This window comes from Pempheris klunzingeri, chromosome 16, assembly GCF_042242105.1.
Source record: "Pempheris klunzingeri isolate RE-2024b chromosome 16, fPemKlu1.hap1, whole genome shotgun sequence".
Lineage (NCBI taxonomy): Eukaryota > Metazoa > Chordata > Actinopteri > Acropomatiformes > Pempheridae > Pempheris > Pempheris klunzingeri.
Genome location: NC_092027.1, coordinates 1,285,215 through 1,301,712, shown reverse-complemented (window position 1 = coordinate 1,301,712; position 16,498 = coordinate 1,285,215). Strand labels below are relative to the sequence as shown.

The window sequence follows — 16,498 nt, the reverse complement described above, 5'->3', positions numbered from 1 at the left end:
GGACTAACAGCGTGTGAACCAGAGGAGTCACATGGTGGAGGGCTGAACATGAACACTGACTGTCTCTTACCTTCATGTTTGGCCTGTAGTGGTTTGCTCTGCTGCCCTCCACTGACTGCAATTATCTTAAAGTTGTATTCTTTGGAGGGGTCAAAGTCCTCGACGAGCAGCTTCGCTTCCTGCTTTGACACCTGAACCTCCTTCTGCTTTCCACCTGTACCAGGGCGACAGAAGAGCAAACATCTTCACCATCAGCTGCATTCAGAGGATCAGAGGGAGGAAACGGTTTCGAAGGAATAAACTTCCACGATTCAGTTAGTTTCAGTTTCATAGGGAGAACAAAACAAGTGAGTGAGCCGAGGCAACGTTTGTCCACCTGCATTCCACAGGTACAGGTTTCTATGGGACACAAACAAACTGCTTGCACGGCATTGTGGGATTCCCAGCAACGGTGGGGTAGTCTTTGTAGAAAAAGACTTGGTTTTCAAAACCACAGTCACCGTCGCCATTCTGATTTTGAAGCCAGAAGAGCTGCATGAGTTTTTTCCCCTCCCTTTCCTCTGATTGGTCAGTGAGCAGGTAGCCCCGCCCCTAAAGCACCCCCCTACTTCCTGGTCTGTTTTCCTCTACATGGACCATAATTGACTAAATGAACGTCCTGCTGTGCTGAAGAAGACTGTAAACTAGAGACTGAGAGCAGAAACTGTTCACTGAGCTGATAAATAATTTCCTCATTGACTTCCATCCAATCAGACTCCTGTTTGGAGCCAGTGGAGTCGCCCCCTGCTGGACATTAGGCTCTAAAACACTTTTGCTGACCTTCTCACCTTGGCGTAGTGATATGGAAGTGCACTCCAGGACTCGTTTCAGGTGCAGCTGAGCTCAACTCAACCCTCCTGAGACCAAAGCCTAACTGCTAACTGGCTGTAACGAAGGAACAGTGTGGCTTTTTCATGTGTAATTTATAGTTTCCGGACAACAATGGAGCACAAGTGCAAAGAGGAATGAAACAGAAGGATGTCGGCAGGATAACGCCATCACTCGGTCTCTTCGGGAGAATTGCTGCTCATAATAAAAAGACAAAATGAACACCTGCCTTCTGCTTTTGTTGGAAAAACTTTAAATATATGAAACAATTTACTCCAAAGTACAAGCTGTTTAGTGCCTGTAATTCTAGTCCCATTGTTCTTTTCTCCCTGCAGTTAAAAAAAAAGCTGCTTTGTGATAGTTTACATTGTTTAGCGTCCTTTTAAATGTGCCGATCACTGTGCAGGACTCACACAACTCAAGTGTAATTACGTTCATATACATTCAAGACTTGCACCACCTGTTTTAGCAGCTGCAAGAGAAGAACTTCAAACTTGAACAACAAAACTTTCTAATTCCCGCAGGAGCAATTAAACCTGCAGACTGACCTCTTTTCATCCTTCTGTCGGAGACGCACGCCGGCACCCAACAAACATCAAATGTTACAGCCTTGTGTTATACTGAAATATCAATGTGAGAGGCAGCTACAGAGTGAACTGTGGAAGTCTGTTAACACCTGACCCGTCCTGGAATAATACCACCAGGATCAATAGGAATAAAAAAGTAAGAGGAGACAGACAGAGCCGACGGTAATGGACAACTGATAAGAGGCACAAAAGAAAGAAAGAAGAAGTCTGTCAAGAAGTTTAGGAGGCTGAAACACAGACCGACAGACAGACAGACAGACAGAGTGACAGGATGAGAAGAGGAAGGAAAACAGAAACCATCTTTTATCATGTAGAAACTAAACCGTCAGACCATGGTGCTGACTCTCACACAGACACACAGCTCTCAGTAAGCTCTAGTTCTGCTGTTAGTTATGTGGCCAACAGGACTATACTTGAAATACTTACGTTCCTCTGGGCCTCGAAGACATTTTGACATGTGACTCACACCGAGGGCAGACAAATACCTGCAGGTGCATGAATCATCGCATACTGTGCCTCAGCTGAGCTGCAACAAACCACTAAGAGGCTTTTTGCAAATGCGTTTACGTCTCAGGTCTGTGAACTGCTCTTAGATATGGCTTCATGTCTGAAGGCTCAAGAAGTGGCTCTTGATGGACGGGAGGATCAAACTGCTTATGTCTCACTGAGCCACAACACCATGAAGTCCTGTTCACTGTATGCTTGGTATCTAAGGCGACACACTACAGATGTCACCATGACACTTGCCCAGCGGCTCACTTAGAGTACGACAAATACTTTGCAATTTTTCTGAAATGAATGCTTGAATATGCAAATGAGGCATTACCAAATCAGAAATACTCCAATCAGCAGACATCTCCAGAACAGAAATCTGAACACTGCATGAAAAGAGGAAACTTTGGATCTCGTCTCTTTCCATAAATCAGAAAAACTTCCAACAGCCATAAAAAAAAAAACAATTTCCCCCCCAGTTTTTTAGGAATACAATGTTATACAGATCAGGTTATGAAAGATATATGAACAGGCGCCTCTTTACGACTGTTCAGAATACAGAGGGGGATAAAAGTGGGAAGTTTGGAGTCTAAGTGCTGCTGAAGTGGAGATTTATGGCTGTGAGGAAACAACCTTTAGAGATGTGGATTTAGGGGAAGGATTTCAAAGTGAAGGGACATAAACACGGACTGAAGGAAGACGTGTCGCCGATGCAAAATCTCAAACTTAAGACCAGTTCTTGAAAAACAACGTTTTCGCCTGAAGTTAAATAAGCAAGTGGGAGCAAATGTGTAGTTCAAGGACACTTCAGTACATCAAATTAACGACCTTCGGTTATCGAACGGTGTCTAAAAGCAGCGTATCGGACTGTTGGTGTACATGTGAGCTGCACACGCCTACGAGCCTCTCAGCGTTACTGAATAATATGTGAACATGTTACATCTGAAAGGGACACGGTTGCATAAAAAAAAATTTAAAAGAACCATTTTAAAGTCCTCGGGCATCACAGAGCGAGGAGGGGAACGATTAACTTTATTAGCGCCTGAGGTGGCGACAGCTCATCGCAGCAGCAAACACCAGAGGGGAAACAAATAAGAACAAAAAGTCAAAAGGTATAAACCAGAGCACGGAGGAAAATGAAGTATGAATAAAATAAAAAATCTTATAAATCAATCATATAAAAGATGCATTCAGCATCTAGAACTGCAAAATGTGCTTGGCTGTCATAGCAGCAGCAGGTTTGGCAGAAGTCAGCAGATTGCAGACGGACGTTTCTGTTTCCTGGCTTTGAGGGAGAGCAGATACTGCAGGAACAACACAAGCACATTAGTTTAAGAAGAGTTTGTGATGACAGAAAAGTGTGGTTACATTCAATTTGCCATCATTTTGGAGGCCTTCTCATTTTCTTCTACGCTTTGCTGCTGCTGCTGCTGCTGCAGAACGAATGTTCCAGATGGGATCAATGAATCCTCTTAAACTGTTATCAAAGAAAACTTCTTGATGGAAAAATTAATACTTCAGAACTCTACTTTCCACCATCTGCTCCTACAAAATGGCTGACAGCACAAACGCCAACACACTGAGGCACTTTTTAAAAACAGGAATTAGCCCTGAATGACAAAAAAAGTGCTTCTTCTCCGAGTAAAAGTTAAATTAAATGATCCGTTTGCTGACACATTCAGGCGATAAACATTTTGTCTTCATCTGTTTGACAATGTGAGTCATGTTTTTAACTTCAGCCAGGAAAAGTAAAGCTCGATGAAAGCTCGCAGCAGAGCTCTACAACCCTCACTGTTAGAGAAAATTAACAACCGCTCCCTTACTGCCTCTCCACCTCCGTTACACCCGTGCTGATATCGGCGGCCTACAGCGAGAGGATGATCTCGTCCCAGTCACCCACCTCCCTCTCAGCCCAGGAGCCGTCCCCCTACTTCCACCAACTCTTTAAAATCTCATGTTTTTTCTCCTTTTCTCCAAAATTAAGCACTACCCAGAGGCAACATGTTGCACAGCGAGCTGTGTGGGCACGTCTCAGAAATGAGGCCATCGTTACTTTGGTGAAAATGTCAAGCCAATTTAAATATGTGTGGGAATACGAGGCTACACTGCTCGATCCTGTTCAGCTGAAAAGCCTTTACATCATGTGACAAAAGAGTGCGGCCTCCCAGTGGTGGAGGGGGGCTCCCCGCGGTGCTGTTATCATACAATAGCAGGAAAACGTACGCCCAACAAACCTTGAACGCAGCGTGTTTTTGTTCTTCGACAGAAGCGGCAGATGATTAGATTTCTCCCCCTGCTGCACCTTCAATTCATCTCCATCCAGCATCCCTCTCTCCATCTCACCGCCTCCCTCCATGCCTCCCCGGCTCCTTCACCCTGCCCTCTGGTACATCCCTCTTTCTAGACTTCTGTGTCATTCGACTCATCTGGCCTGGCCACAGTGGATCACTGCATCCAGCAGAGTGGAGGTACATAAAGGGGATAAAACCTGATAGCATGGATCTGTGGTAAGATATTCACCTGATGAAGAAGAGGCTGATTACAGGATCTCAAAGCGTCATTCTTGAACTCAGTCATCTTTGTTGGAGAACGCTACCGTAAAGCCATCAACCGTGCGCTCAATTCTACTGACGGAGCGAGTTTCCACGTATACCTGTGGTGTGGGGCTCATGGTTTGGCTGGGAGAAGTGATGAAACCACCTGTCAGTCAAGACAACACGCACCAGACACACCTTAAAGCCTTAATACCTCCTAAAGGTGCTCGGTGTAGTTACTAGTCATGCCCCAGAGCCATATCCTGTCCTTCAGTTACACTCAGGGCATTTAATTAGAGAGAGGGACTGAAAACAAAATAAAAACTCTCCAAAGGGAACATTTACTTCACATTGCGTTATATAAGGCGGCTGACACGGTCTGAATGGAGCTCTGAGGAGCAGCCGTCAGTGGTTCTTCTCCCTGCTGCTGGCTCCTATCCACAGATTTGCTCATCACATCAAAAAGTCTTTTCTTCCTCCCGTCTTTCTGATGCAGAATAACTTTCCTTTATTGTGCCACGCAGCTATTATCTAGTGAAATTTTACAACATCTCCACAAACCCACTGAGGGACCCGTACTTAGCCTCACAGCTTACTTTGGGAATCCTTTAAACTTTAAGCTATAATTACACGTCCTTCACAAAAAGAATTCTTGAAGCTTTCCGTCACTAAAGTAACAGGGCTGGAGACGGTTTTTACAGCTGTACATGCAGCTGCACCTTTTTCCCACTGTAATAAAACCTCCCTGTGCACTGCGATGTCTTCTTCAGAGGGAATAATCACCAGAACCGAAAGGAAAGAACTGAAGGAGGAGAAGTGATGAGGAAGAATCTGTCTGCACACTCATTTCTATCTACAGTAGTAAGTATCTCATCATAGCAATAAAACAGAGGACTTCAACCACCTACAGCTATTCATGAACGCACACCACGATCAGAATAACACACTCCTTCTACAGGTCTACACGAACATCCTCTATTTATTCTCTCTCTATCTATTTTTAACTTCTATATGCAAATGAGCAAAGCCTAAAATTAACCTAAATGATGAGGAAGTGTTGCCGTGTACTTGTCAGAGAAACGTATAAATAAAGATGGAACAACAAACATACGGTAGAAATATAAATCTGTCAGAGTCCACTGAACATTCAATGACCTGCACCAACACTAAAGACGTCCACAGCATCCACAGCACTCTTTAAAAACACAGAGCGATGTCTGTTAGAGACCAAGGCGCCATGTTGGAGGACTAACAGGCTGTGAAGGTCATCCCCTCCTCCTGAAAACCAAAAGCCGACTGTTTGAACTGGTGGAGGTCAAACGGTCAAACGACACAGTAGCAGCTGTGAAAATGTCATAAAGGAAAATGATAATTACAATGTTAACAGCCCCCCGATGTCCCATTTTATAAATTAATCACACTGTGATCATCACACGGCACAAAGTGAAGGCTCGTGGCTTTGCATCGCACCCGTAAACAGTAAAAACGCCTGCGGTGGACCTGTTTTCACTTTCACCAGAATAAAAACCGTGGCCACAGTTTATGATTCTAATCGCAGAGCAGCTTGTGAACTGTGAATGTTTGATGACAGTCAAACTATCACATAGACTTCACTTCTTCAGGGTGTCAGAACATTAGAACCAACACAATGTCAGTGTGGAGTCAGTATCATCATCACATTCACCGGGATAAAGCACAAGTCACTAACTTAGCGACGCAATCAGCATCCAGACGCACTTCTGATCATGCAAACACAAAATAACTCGATGGCTCCGTGTCATTAGATGAATAATACTCACAGACGTCGCTGTAGCACGGAGGGAAAATGAAGAATAACATCTAAAGGAAATGGGCTGCTCATGATCAATGTCCTATCACAACGACATCCAATCACCCCATGGTGAACTTATTTCCTACTTCCTGCTTCCTGTTTCCTACTTCCTGCTTCCCATTTCCTATTTCCTGTTTCCTGCTTCCCATTTCCTACTTCCTGCTCAAAAGAAACACACTTTAAAATCATGAACAATATTTCTCCGTCTAAAGAATTACTCAGACTGCGCTTTAATATTGATGACAATATATGCACATTTTGTAAAAATGATATTGAAACTACGGACCATGTATTTTCCTCATGTGGTATAATACAAACGTTTCGGCTTAACATTCACAAATGGATCAAACAAAAAATTCCATTGCTTCCAGCTTCTATCTCTAGAGACGATATAACCTTTGGTTTGATCTTGCAAAACAAAAATGATGACAATAAAGCATTGAAAAAAAAAAAAAAAAAATCCTACTTCCTACTTCCTGCTTCCCATTTCCTGCTTCCTGTTTCTAGGTTGCTATGGTTACAGCAATACCATATCACACTGAACTGGATTTCTGGGGGCGTAACACTCTTAGCTAGCTCTTCAGATACTGTAAACCCTTCCTTCATGGGCGTTACAGTGTTCAATATGTTTGCTGAAACTGTTTAGAGAAGTGTCGATTCAGCTCAGAGGGTTTGTGGTGCTGATATCTCTCCACCCATGTTGGTTTGGACGGGTCACAATCATGCTCCTCATTCATCGAATCCCAGCTGCGCTTGAAATAACACAGAAGGTGAATTCAATCCCAGACAGCTCCACAGTCACATGCTGAGCATCTCCACACCAGCACTCTGAAGCATTTTCACAGACTTGTGGAAAACTCGTTGAAGCCTTCGTCAATAAATGGAACTGATGGTCGGCTGCAATCGACCACAGGTTACATTCCCAGCAGCTCCTGTATCGGCTCCGTCAGACCTGCTGGGTGGCGACGGCTCTCTGAGTGAGTTATGAGGTGAAACTCACATAAAAACGTTGATTTGTTTTCCCTCGGGGGGAGAAGTTCACCTCCTGGGCTGCTCTGTGCATAACTAGGATGTTTGTCCTCACCAGCAGAGGACCGATGCCAGTTCACATGATTTGTGAAGAGACAGAAGCTTTCTTAACCTGCATTCAGCCTCCTGATGTGAACGTGGAGAACACGTCTGTCCGAGAGAAGAGGCAGACTTCCTGGGATCAATCAGGTCTAAACTAGAGTGATTCTGCAGAGAGGGAAAACTCCACCAGCTCTGAAAAGATCCTCAGAACCTTCAAACCAAACAGTTTTGTCGTGTGGGTTGAATTTACTGGTCCTCTGATCTTCTGCAGCGTGTTTATTACGAATGAATCATTGATGAGGCAGGGATGTGAAATGTGATGTTCACTTCTGCCCAGTTTGCTGTGAGCCCTCACCACACAGGCGTCATTCTCACTAACAACATCGGACAAAATGTTAATTAGATGAAGAAATCAAATCTCACCTCCTGCTGAATTTAGTTAAACATGAGATGTCGCAGTCCTAAAATCCTCCCTGCTACAGAACCAGAAGTCCTTCATCTGGATCCTTATGAAGGGCCTGTGTCCACATAGCGTTCTCTCTTCTGAGCATCAAAGTCCCTTTTCAACTGTTAACCCCCCCCAAGAGAGGAAGCCTGCGCCTTGCATCTTTTTTCAGAGCTCCATTTTTTGGTGCTTTGACACTTCTACATGAAAATCTCTGCACTTTTCTGAAAGGTGTTGGTGTCACCAGCACAGACCTGGTCATATAGGGGGGGGGTTGTTTTCTGGTAACCAAGGTAACCAGGAGGAGAGAAGCTTGTTTTATCCGTGTCCTTCTATCCACAGCTTTAATTATGACATGTCAGACGGAGCCGTCACAGCACAGACAGAGGAGCTCACTGGTCTGGAGGCTGAGCGGACTGCTGTGGTCTCCGGCACGGCGCTGTGCGGCGGTCAGGCTGACAGCGGGGACGTCCACTTAGCGGTCGTAGTGACCAAACACAAATAGATACGAGCGGTTAATGAAAAGCAAAGAGGAGACGCTCGTCTCTCATGTAACGCTGATCACAGATATGATATGTTGTCATGGAAACAAAACTGACGTGTTTCTTTTTTCTTTTTCCTCACCGCACCCTGCCAGTGTTATTCTGCCACAACACAAGCACCATGTGGACACAGGCCCTAAACAGATCCTCATGCTGGGGGGGGTGGGGGGGGCACCATAATTTAATTTGAGACCTTGCACCACAAAGCAAAAAAGTGTGGAGTGGAAAGTGAACTCGTCTTCTCTCCATCTTAAGGGTAAGAACATAAACTATGACCGGACAGCAGGAGGAGAGTCACCGTACAAGCGAAAGCCTCTCCAGGTCGGGTCGGGTCAGCGGGGGGGGGGCTCTTACCTGGCTGTGTGGTGTAAATGACCTTGTAGCTGTCAAACTCTCCTTTTGGCTCTTTCCACGACACGTGCAGCCTGCTGGGGCTCAGGGTTTTGGCACGAAATCTCCGCGGCGATGAAACTGGACAGAGAAAGAAGAAAACAAACAGCTTTACACAGTAACTGTCCGTTTGGAGCACGTTGTATTTGAATGATAAATGAATGAGCAGAAGATCCCCGTCATGCACCGTCCCACCTCCTCCTCCTTTATTTTTAGCTCAGTATTAGAAAACCTGCTGTCAACAGTGCATATTAGTGGAACACGTCCACAACAGTGGATGGAGTTCAATTCACTCAGCGGCTGATAACAAAAAAGACCAATTTCTAAACTGATTAGGTTTAGAATTATTTGATTGAAGGATTTATTATTTTTAACCCCACATGTATTAATTACACAGTGGGTCGTGCCAAACTGCTGCTATTAACAGATGTTGTGCTTAATAGTGACAAATGCTGTTTATTTGTCCTTAAACTAGCAGCTCACAGCTCAGGATGTTGTACAGAGCTGCAGGTTTCACACACTCCGCCCTCTTTCTGTCTAACTCCTGCGTGGTCGTTCATCCGCGGAGCACAAAATACATCTGTGACTGCGTTAAGTTAGATTGAACTCCCTCCAGAGTTGCGGCGGCGTACAGACAGTCGCTCCATCTGTGTTTTTAAACAGTTAGGAAAGGGAGAGAGAAATAAAAAATAAACGTAAAAAAAAGGAGAAATTGTATCTCATCCAAGCGGGAGGATACACATCAGAGAGATTAGTTTGCACAGATGTCACATTAAAAAAGCAAAGTCTCATTCTCCTCCTCATCCTCCTCTTCCTCATCTATTGACAAGCTCACATGGTGCCTCTCTCTGTGGGGATGTGACAGGCCGTCGTCTGTGTTCCACTTACCGTCGGCATCAAAGCGACACCCCTGCCTCTCATCCTGATTAGTTGTTGGCCCTGTCAGACGCCTGGAGGCCTCTCCCCCCCCACCCCATCACTTTCCTCCCCGTATCTTTGCCTCGTTTTCATTTTGCCTCTCCGTCCTCATCTCCTCATCTGTCCCCTCTGTCTCTCCCTCTCTGTCCTAATCTCAGCTTTGTCATCTCTTTCTTTCGGCGTCTCTGAGCTTTGAAAGTGAGGATGAGGAAAAAAAGAGCGAATGCGACTCCCTTTTAACAAGGTGCAAGGTGAGGAAGAACAAAGGGCACCAAAGGGAAAGGCACTGGAATAGCATCTGCTTACTATTCCTCTCCTGTCCTAAGCAGGAGTGTTTAGATGTACAACACATCCGCTGAGCTGCACAACATCCATATACACTTCACAATGGCCTCGACCTGTGTGGAAACCCTCAGGAAAGGCAACAACACTGTTAGCGGAACATTGTTTCCTCACAAAGGAGCACGGTCGTATTTCACAAAGCTCCTACGCAGTGTTGTTGTGTTTTCACATTAAGACGCAGGTTAAAACACTGGAGCGAGGCCATTGTTGGGCGCTGCAATGCCAAAAAAAACACATTTCCAGGGTCAACAACCACGACACCCCATCACTTTTACACCGTCAGAGCCAAATCCCAGATAATAAATATGTATCCAGAAGAAACACATTCCCAGATCTAATTTAGTTAACTATGAAAAAAGAAAAGCCAGGGGGTGGAAAATAAAATATGAAACCCACAAACTCGTTCCTGTGTTTGTGTCCTCATTATGAGGTGAGCCATCTGCTGCCGCCGACTTCTTTAAATACCTACAGTACTGTGAGTGACGCCTGCTAGAGCTCTGAGGCTCGAGCGTGCAATAAACAAGAGGCTTAAAGAGACGGTTCACCCACAGCAAGACAAACAAAAAACAGAGGCGTACGTACATACTAAGACTTTTCATGGCTTTATTACTGCGTGCATACATGTCGTCTCTACATATGCACACTTGGATGTTAACAGAGAGGTGTTTTGTAACGTGCCGCCCGAGATAGAGAGACAGCTTTGTTGAAGACGCCACAAGTTCGAGGAGAATGCGTCTCTTTTCTTTAGCTTCTCTAAACTTATTTATCCACTTCCCCTGCAGCTTTCTCCACAATAGATTTAGCCAAGCTGATCATAAAACACCTCTGTAGAGTTCTGAGTGAACCGCCTCCTTATGCACGTCATTATTTGCAGACTACTCGTGTAGGTATGCAAAGAAACTTGAGTTCAGCACAGGAAGGATAATCCTGATTTCAATGGAGAGAACGTGAAGCCGGCGCATTCAACAGCAGGCAAATATATTTATATACAAACACATATAAGGAATACTGTACCAATTATCTCACCAACCTGGGGATGAGAATGAGGGCTGCAGCTCAGGGTTTAGCTCTCTGTCTCGGAAACAAAGGACATTCTCTCGTCTGGAGAGAGCTGCACAAATCCCAAATGATTCGAGAAGCAGATTTCGCACCTCTGTGTTTGTGGTGGAGCTGCTGATTGTGTGTTTGCGTGTGAGTCTGCATGTGTGTGCATGAATTATGAATGTTTGTCTGCAGCTGGAGGCGAGTGTATTCTGGTGTATTCACATAAAAACCTTAGTGAATCTTATTCCATGTGGCTTTGCTGGGTTTTTCTCCCCCCCCCCCACACACACCTCTTACAGAAACCCGTCTGTTCCTTTGCAGCAGCACACACACACACACACACACACACACACAGAAGCATGGATCTTCTCTGTGAGATTGTATTGTCATGCAGAGACAAGTATTGGCTGCTGAGCAAACAGCCTGGTGGAGACAAAAAGCCGCGCCTGTAGAGATGGGAACTTAATTCTCATCTATTTTTCATGGAGAATCTTGTGCAAACAGCAGAGCCGACTGCTGCCGAGGGTTGGAGAGAGTCGGTCTGTCACGCCCACCGGGAGTCTGCAGAAAGTCAGACTGGCAAAGTTTTCACTGTGTTTTAAACTACCGGTGAGAGCAGGAGAATCCAGGGGACATCATTAGGCAAAGGGACGGTGCCGAGGTGAGCACAGAAAGTGGAAACATTTTTTTGTCTGTGAGTAGGAAGCCTGAAGGCACGACGGGAAAGTTTCTCAACTCAAAGTCTCTCTTAGTTTGCAATAAGCCAAAGTGAATCCTGGGTGACTAAAAGTCTGCGTCTTCTTCAGCCAATCGATTGGTTGGAGGTGTGAGGACACTAATGTATTCACTGGAGATACACGAAGAAGAACAAGATGCGGCGACCTTGTGAGCTTTGAAAGGCGCCCTAAAAATAAAATGTATTATTATTATTATTATTAAGATGCACGAAGAAGAACACACACGTCCTCCTTCTGCTCCGTGCTCTATCATATTATCACTCCCTAATAAATACATGAAATACTGGATTAAAAAAGGCTTTTGTCCTTATTAAAGTACCACAGCCAATAAACCAGCCGACCAGCAGACATCAGCCCTAGTTAGTAACTGTCTTTTGTCTTAAAGAGGCTGCAGAGAGCATCACAGCATCAGTGAATCACTTTAACTTTCACAGATCGGTACATTTACTACACTGCTTCTCTCCCACGTACAGGGCGTGGTCCTCCAGAGCGAACTGGAGCTGAAGCTCTGAGGCTTTTTGGTAAAAGGAGTCAAACACTGCTGGAGAAAAATCATCTTCATGTCAGAATTTGGTGTAAATTGGAGATCCAATTATTTTTCTATTTCATACATGGACAGTTTCCACTTCTGTCCCCACAGCTTGTGATTACATTCATTAGGAAGTCAGTAGCTCTCCGAGTGAAACTTACAAGACGTCACCTAGAAAAAGCAGCACTGAACCACGCTGACATTTGCCCACATCCCCCCCCTCCAGGAACAGACACCTGCAGAGAGCTCCTCCATTATTTCTGTAAGCAAGGAAAACAGAAGAAGCCTCCACAAAGCCTGAGCAAAGCCGCTGACATCATTCTTTCACCTTTTTAAATGGGGGATTTCATGACAGGTGTTGGGTTAGAGCAGGGGTGTCCAAACTACGGCCCGTGGGCCAACTGCGGCCCGTGGTCCAATTTTCATTGGCCCGCAGGAAATTCTAAAAATGTATTGGAATGCGGCCCACACATGGAACCTGCCCTGGACTGTATTGTACTTCTTAGTCTCACCACTAGGTGGAGTAACGGTCTTGTACGAGGCAGCTTCTCTATAAAATGAGTAATAGAAGAAGAAATGTGCTACAGGTGACCCAAGATGGCCGAATTAAGGAAACGTAAGAGAGCAGAAAGTTTCAGACGCAGTGTGCGATGAGAGCACAGCTAATAACTAATGAAGATCACTTTTACATTACGGAGGAGCTGCTTGATGTTAGCAGTCTAAAGAGCACCAGGACGGGGGAGGATGTTTCTGAAGCTGTGCCAGGTGCAGTTGGCATGATGGGAGTTTAATGGGAGGAGCTGTGTGGAGGTACGACGGATGGAGCTCCAGCTGGGACAGGGGAGCACAAAGGAATCTACGGTGTCCGCCGAGGGGCAAGAAAGTGGAGGTAAGGCTGTTGATTCGAGCACCAGGGCTCTAGCACAGACTATTTCAAGCTTCCCTCTCTGATGCTGATGCTGGTGTTGGTGTTTGGGGGGGGGGGTGCTCTACCATTTGCTCTACCGTTCTCATGTGCGCTGGCTCAGTCGTGGCTCTGTGCTGCAACGGTTTTATTCCCTGAGATCAGAAATGGACCAGTTCTGAAGAGAGAAGGACCTCTTCATGAGCTCAGTGATCCTCTCTGGTTGGCATGTTTAGTGGATCTCACTGATCACCTGATCACACTGAACAGGAGCCTACAAGGCAAAGACCAGCTTGGACCTCAACTAATAAATGAAAGCCCACTAATTGAGTCATATTCAGTTATCAAGCAGAATTTACCTACATTTGATTGTTTCACCTCTAGTGGATTAAAGTCAGCAATACAGCTCACTTCTAGTGAGTGGCCCTGAAGGTTTGGACACCCCTGGGTTAGACAGTCACTTAGAACATGACAAATCAATTACGGCCCCAATAACAGCCCAAGCTCTTGTTTCTATGTGAAACTTGAGAAGCTTAAAAGCCAAAACACAGAGACGGTATCTTTGTTTCACATCTCTGGACTGTTGCTGGTAAAAGCTTGTGTTCACAGATCACCATGAAGTCAGTTCATCCGTCTTAAACTGCTGAAAAAATCCTCCTCTCAACTTCTCTGACTCCTGTGAGACCGACACAGAGCTGAGGAGTTTCCCGGTGGAAGCCCTCCAAGCCGACCGTAACTCCTCGGCCCCCCCCCGGGTCGGCGGTGTAGCCGGGACGAGCACACTGTGGCCTCCCCACGGAGGAATGCTGCGGTTGGCCCGGCTTCGCTCAAACTCTGGCCAAAGCCGAGCGAGTGTCCTCAACGTGACACAGTTATTCTGTGTAAGTGTCAGGCTGCACCTCCACTGAGCGGGAAACACTTTCTCATTTAGAACTGAAACCAACATTTAATTGAAACTGAACCGCAGTTCTTTTTCTAAATCAAATGTTTTCTGGCTCCATTTTCTCAGTTGTGCTTCTCACAGTGATAAAACACTAAACTTCTTCAGGTTTTACAGTGTTGGCTGGACTCAAGGACGCCGTGGAGACACTGATCGATTTCTTAAGAAATAATAATAATAATAATAATGATAAAAGATAAGAATGACAACAAGCTTTAGTTGTGGCTCAGTCCTCACTGGCAGAGTTAAAAGACAGAAGATACAAACGGTTCCTTGCTAAGACAGAAGTCCAGGAGTGGTTATCAGGTTATCAGGTTATCTAGGGACGACCAGACAGTGTGTTCAGGTGTAGTGTGTTCAGGTGTTGTGTGTGTGTGTTCAGGTGTAGTGTGTGTGTGTGTTCAGGTGTAGTGTGTGTTAAGGCGTAGTGTGTGTGTGTTCAGGTGTAGTGTGTGTTAAGGCGTAGTGTGTGTGTGTTCAGGTGTAGTGTGTGTGTTCAGGTGTAGTGTGTGTGTGTTCAGGTGTAGTGTGTTCAGGTGTAGTGTGTGTTCAGGTGTAGTGTGTGTGTTGATCTGAGAACCATATTTTAGTAATAAAGTGTACTCAGACATGAATCTAAACCTGCTGGCTCCAGTTCGATCACCTGCAGGGGCCAAAAACACTGAAATAAGTATTTAGTGATGTTCCGTCTGAAACAGGACATGATGGGACGAGAACAGGTGATGATGCAGGAACATGCAGTGATCAGTAAATCTGATCACACACACCAACTAACAGCTAATCAGCTTCCTTCAGAACCTTTCAGACCCCTGACATGCCTTCATGGTCTGACTCCACCAGCACTGAGCAGGTTCAGCCCTCATAACAACCTTTGAAAGCTGCTGGCTGTGAAGTGTGTTCTAGTGCAGCTTAAATAGCCAACACACATCCATCCTTTTCTCCTGCACCCTCCTGCTAAATGTGACGTGAGCCCAACGGTCAGATCTTCTCTGTAATGAGGGGAAACTCACTCAGCACAGTTCATTTAAGACACATCATGAATATCAATCCATCATTTGCATTCGCACAGAGAAGGACCGCTTGGTAAAAAAAAAGGGGTGTAGCAGCTTGTTAATAGTGGTGATGGTGTTAAAGAGACTCCTGCCTGTCTGGTAATGAGGTAATGAGGGAGGTTATGTTGCTGATTGCTGGCTGAGGTTAACAAGGTGAGAGACGGCCTGCCGTAGACACACACACACACTGAAGTTAACAGATGTACAGAAGTGAATTAATACACACGTTCAGCACAAGTGGCTTTTAATTTCTAAAACGAGATTGAGGACTCGTGCAGATTACAGAACTCGGTCATTAAAATTCCCTTTGAACACTTGAACACTCCCCCAGTTAGATACATGAGACGTGTGTGGATTATTTACAGAGGTGACAGCATGAGCCACAGCAACAGTGAAACACAGTTTAGGAGTTTGGCATCGAAGCCTTTCCCTTTGGGACGGACACACGTGGGTAAACGCAACATAAAAGAAATACTTTGAAATAAAAGTTTCTTTGGAGCAAAGCTGCACATCAAACCTGTGACACAGAAGTGAACCTGCTGGATGGAACAGTGAGGGCAGAGGAGTCTCCATAAGAGGCCACGCTGAGGTTCACCATGCTCACCATCTGGAGCCTAACGCCTGCTCAGCTCCTGGTTGGCACCAAACTGGGAGGGACTAGGAAACCCTGTCCTGTCTGGCCCTCCAGGAAACTGTGTTAAAGATAAAGTCTCGATGGGCCTATCGTGAAAAATCCCAGTTCTCCTTGTTGAAGGTGGGATCAGCTGGCCCACTTTTAGCTCCACATGGTGCCACTGTGGGGCCGATCAGCTCTGATTAGCCCCAGCCAACTCGGCCATGTGTGGTAACCCCCCCCCCCTGTTGGCCTTGTTGACCCCTGAGTGGAGGGCAGGTCAGTGGAAGCACTTACCTTGGCCCCCGGCCGGCTGAGGAAGCTCAGAGACGAGAAGGAAGCCCAGCAGGCACAAGCTGAGCCTGACGGAGAAGTGCATCCTGGTAGCAGCAGACGGGAGGAAAACGAAGCACCTGGCGGAGGGGGAGGACGGGTGAGGAAGGAGGAACAGGTGATGAGACGAGGAGGGGAGGGTGGGGAAAAGATGGAGGGATTAGAGCACGTTATCTGGATGGTGCTAGAACTTCTTCTGCTTCATCTAAATGTGCATATTTCTAGAAAAGCATGTGACTTTATCAGGTAAAATGTTTGAAAAACTGAATGGAAACATGAACAGACATTCACAGGAAAGCCCCCCCCCCCCCCCCCCCTGGACGCCCC

General features: G+C 45.7%; 1 protein-coding gene across 1 annotated transcript in view; it reads right to left on the bottom strand.

The window, feature by feature from the left end:
* Window positions 1-16,217, bottom strand: part of LOC139215277 (collagen alpha-1(XIV) chain-like) — a 119,568-nt gene extending 103,351 nt beyond the window's left edge. The window contains exons 1-3 of the mRNA XM_070846190.1: window positions 16,136-16,217; window positions 8,724-8,840; window positions 71-214 (exon numbers count right to left, since the gene is read on the bottom strand). Coding sequence (XP_070702291.1) covers window positions 71-214; window positions 8,724-8,840; window positions 16,136-16,217 — 343 coding nt within the window. The remainder of the gene's footprint in view (window positions 1-70; window positions 215-8,723; window positions 8,841-16,135) is intronic.
* Between the last annotated feature and the right edge of the window lie 281 nt (window positions 16,218-16,498).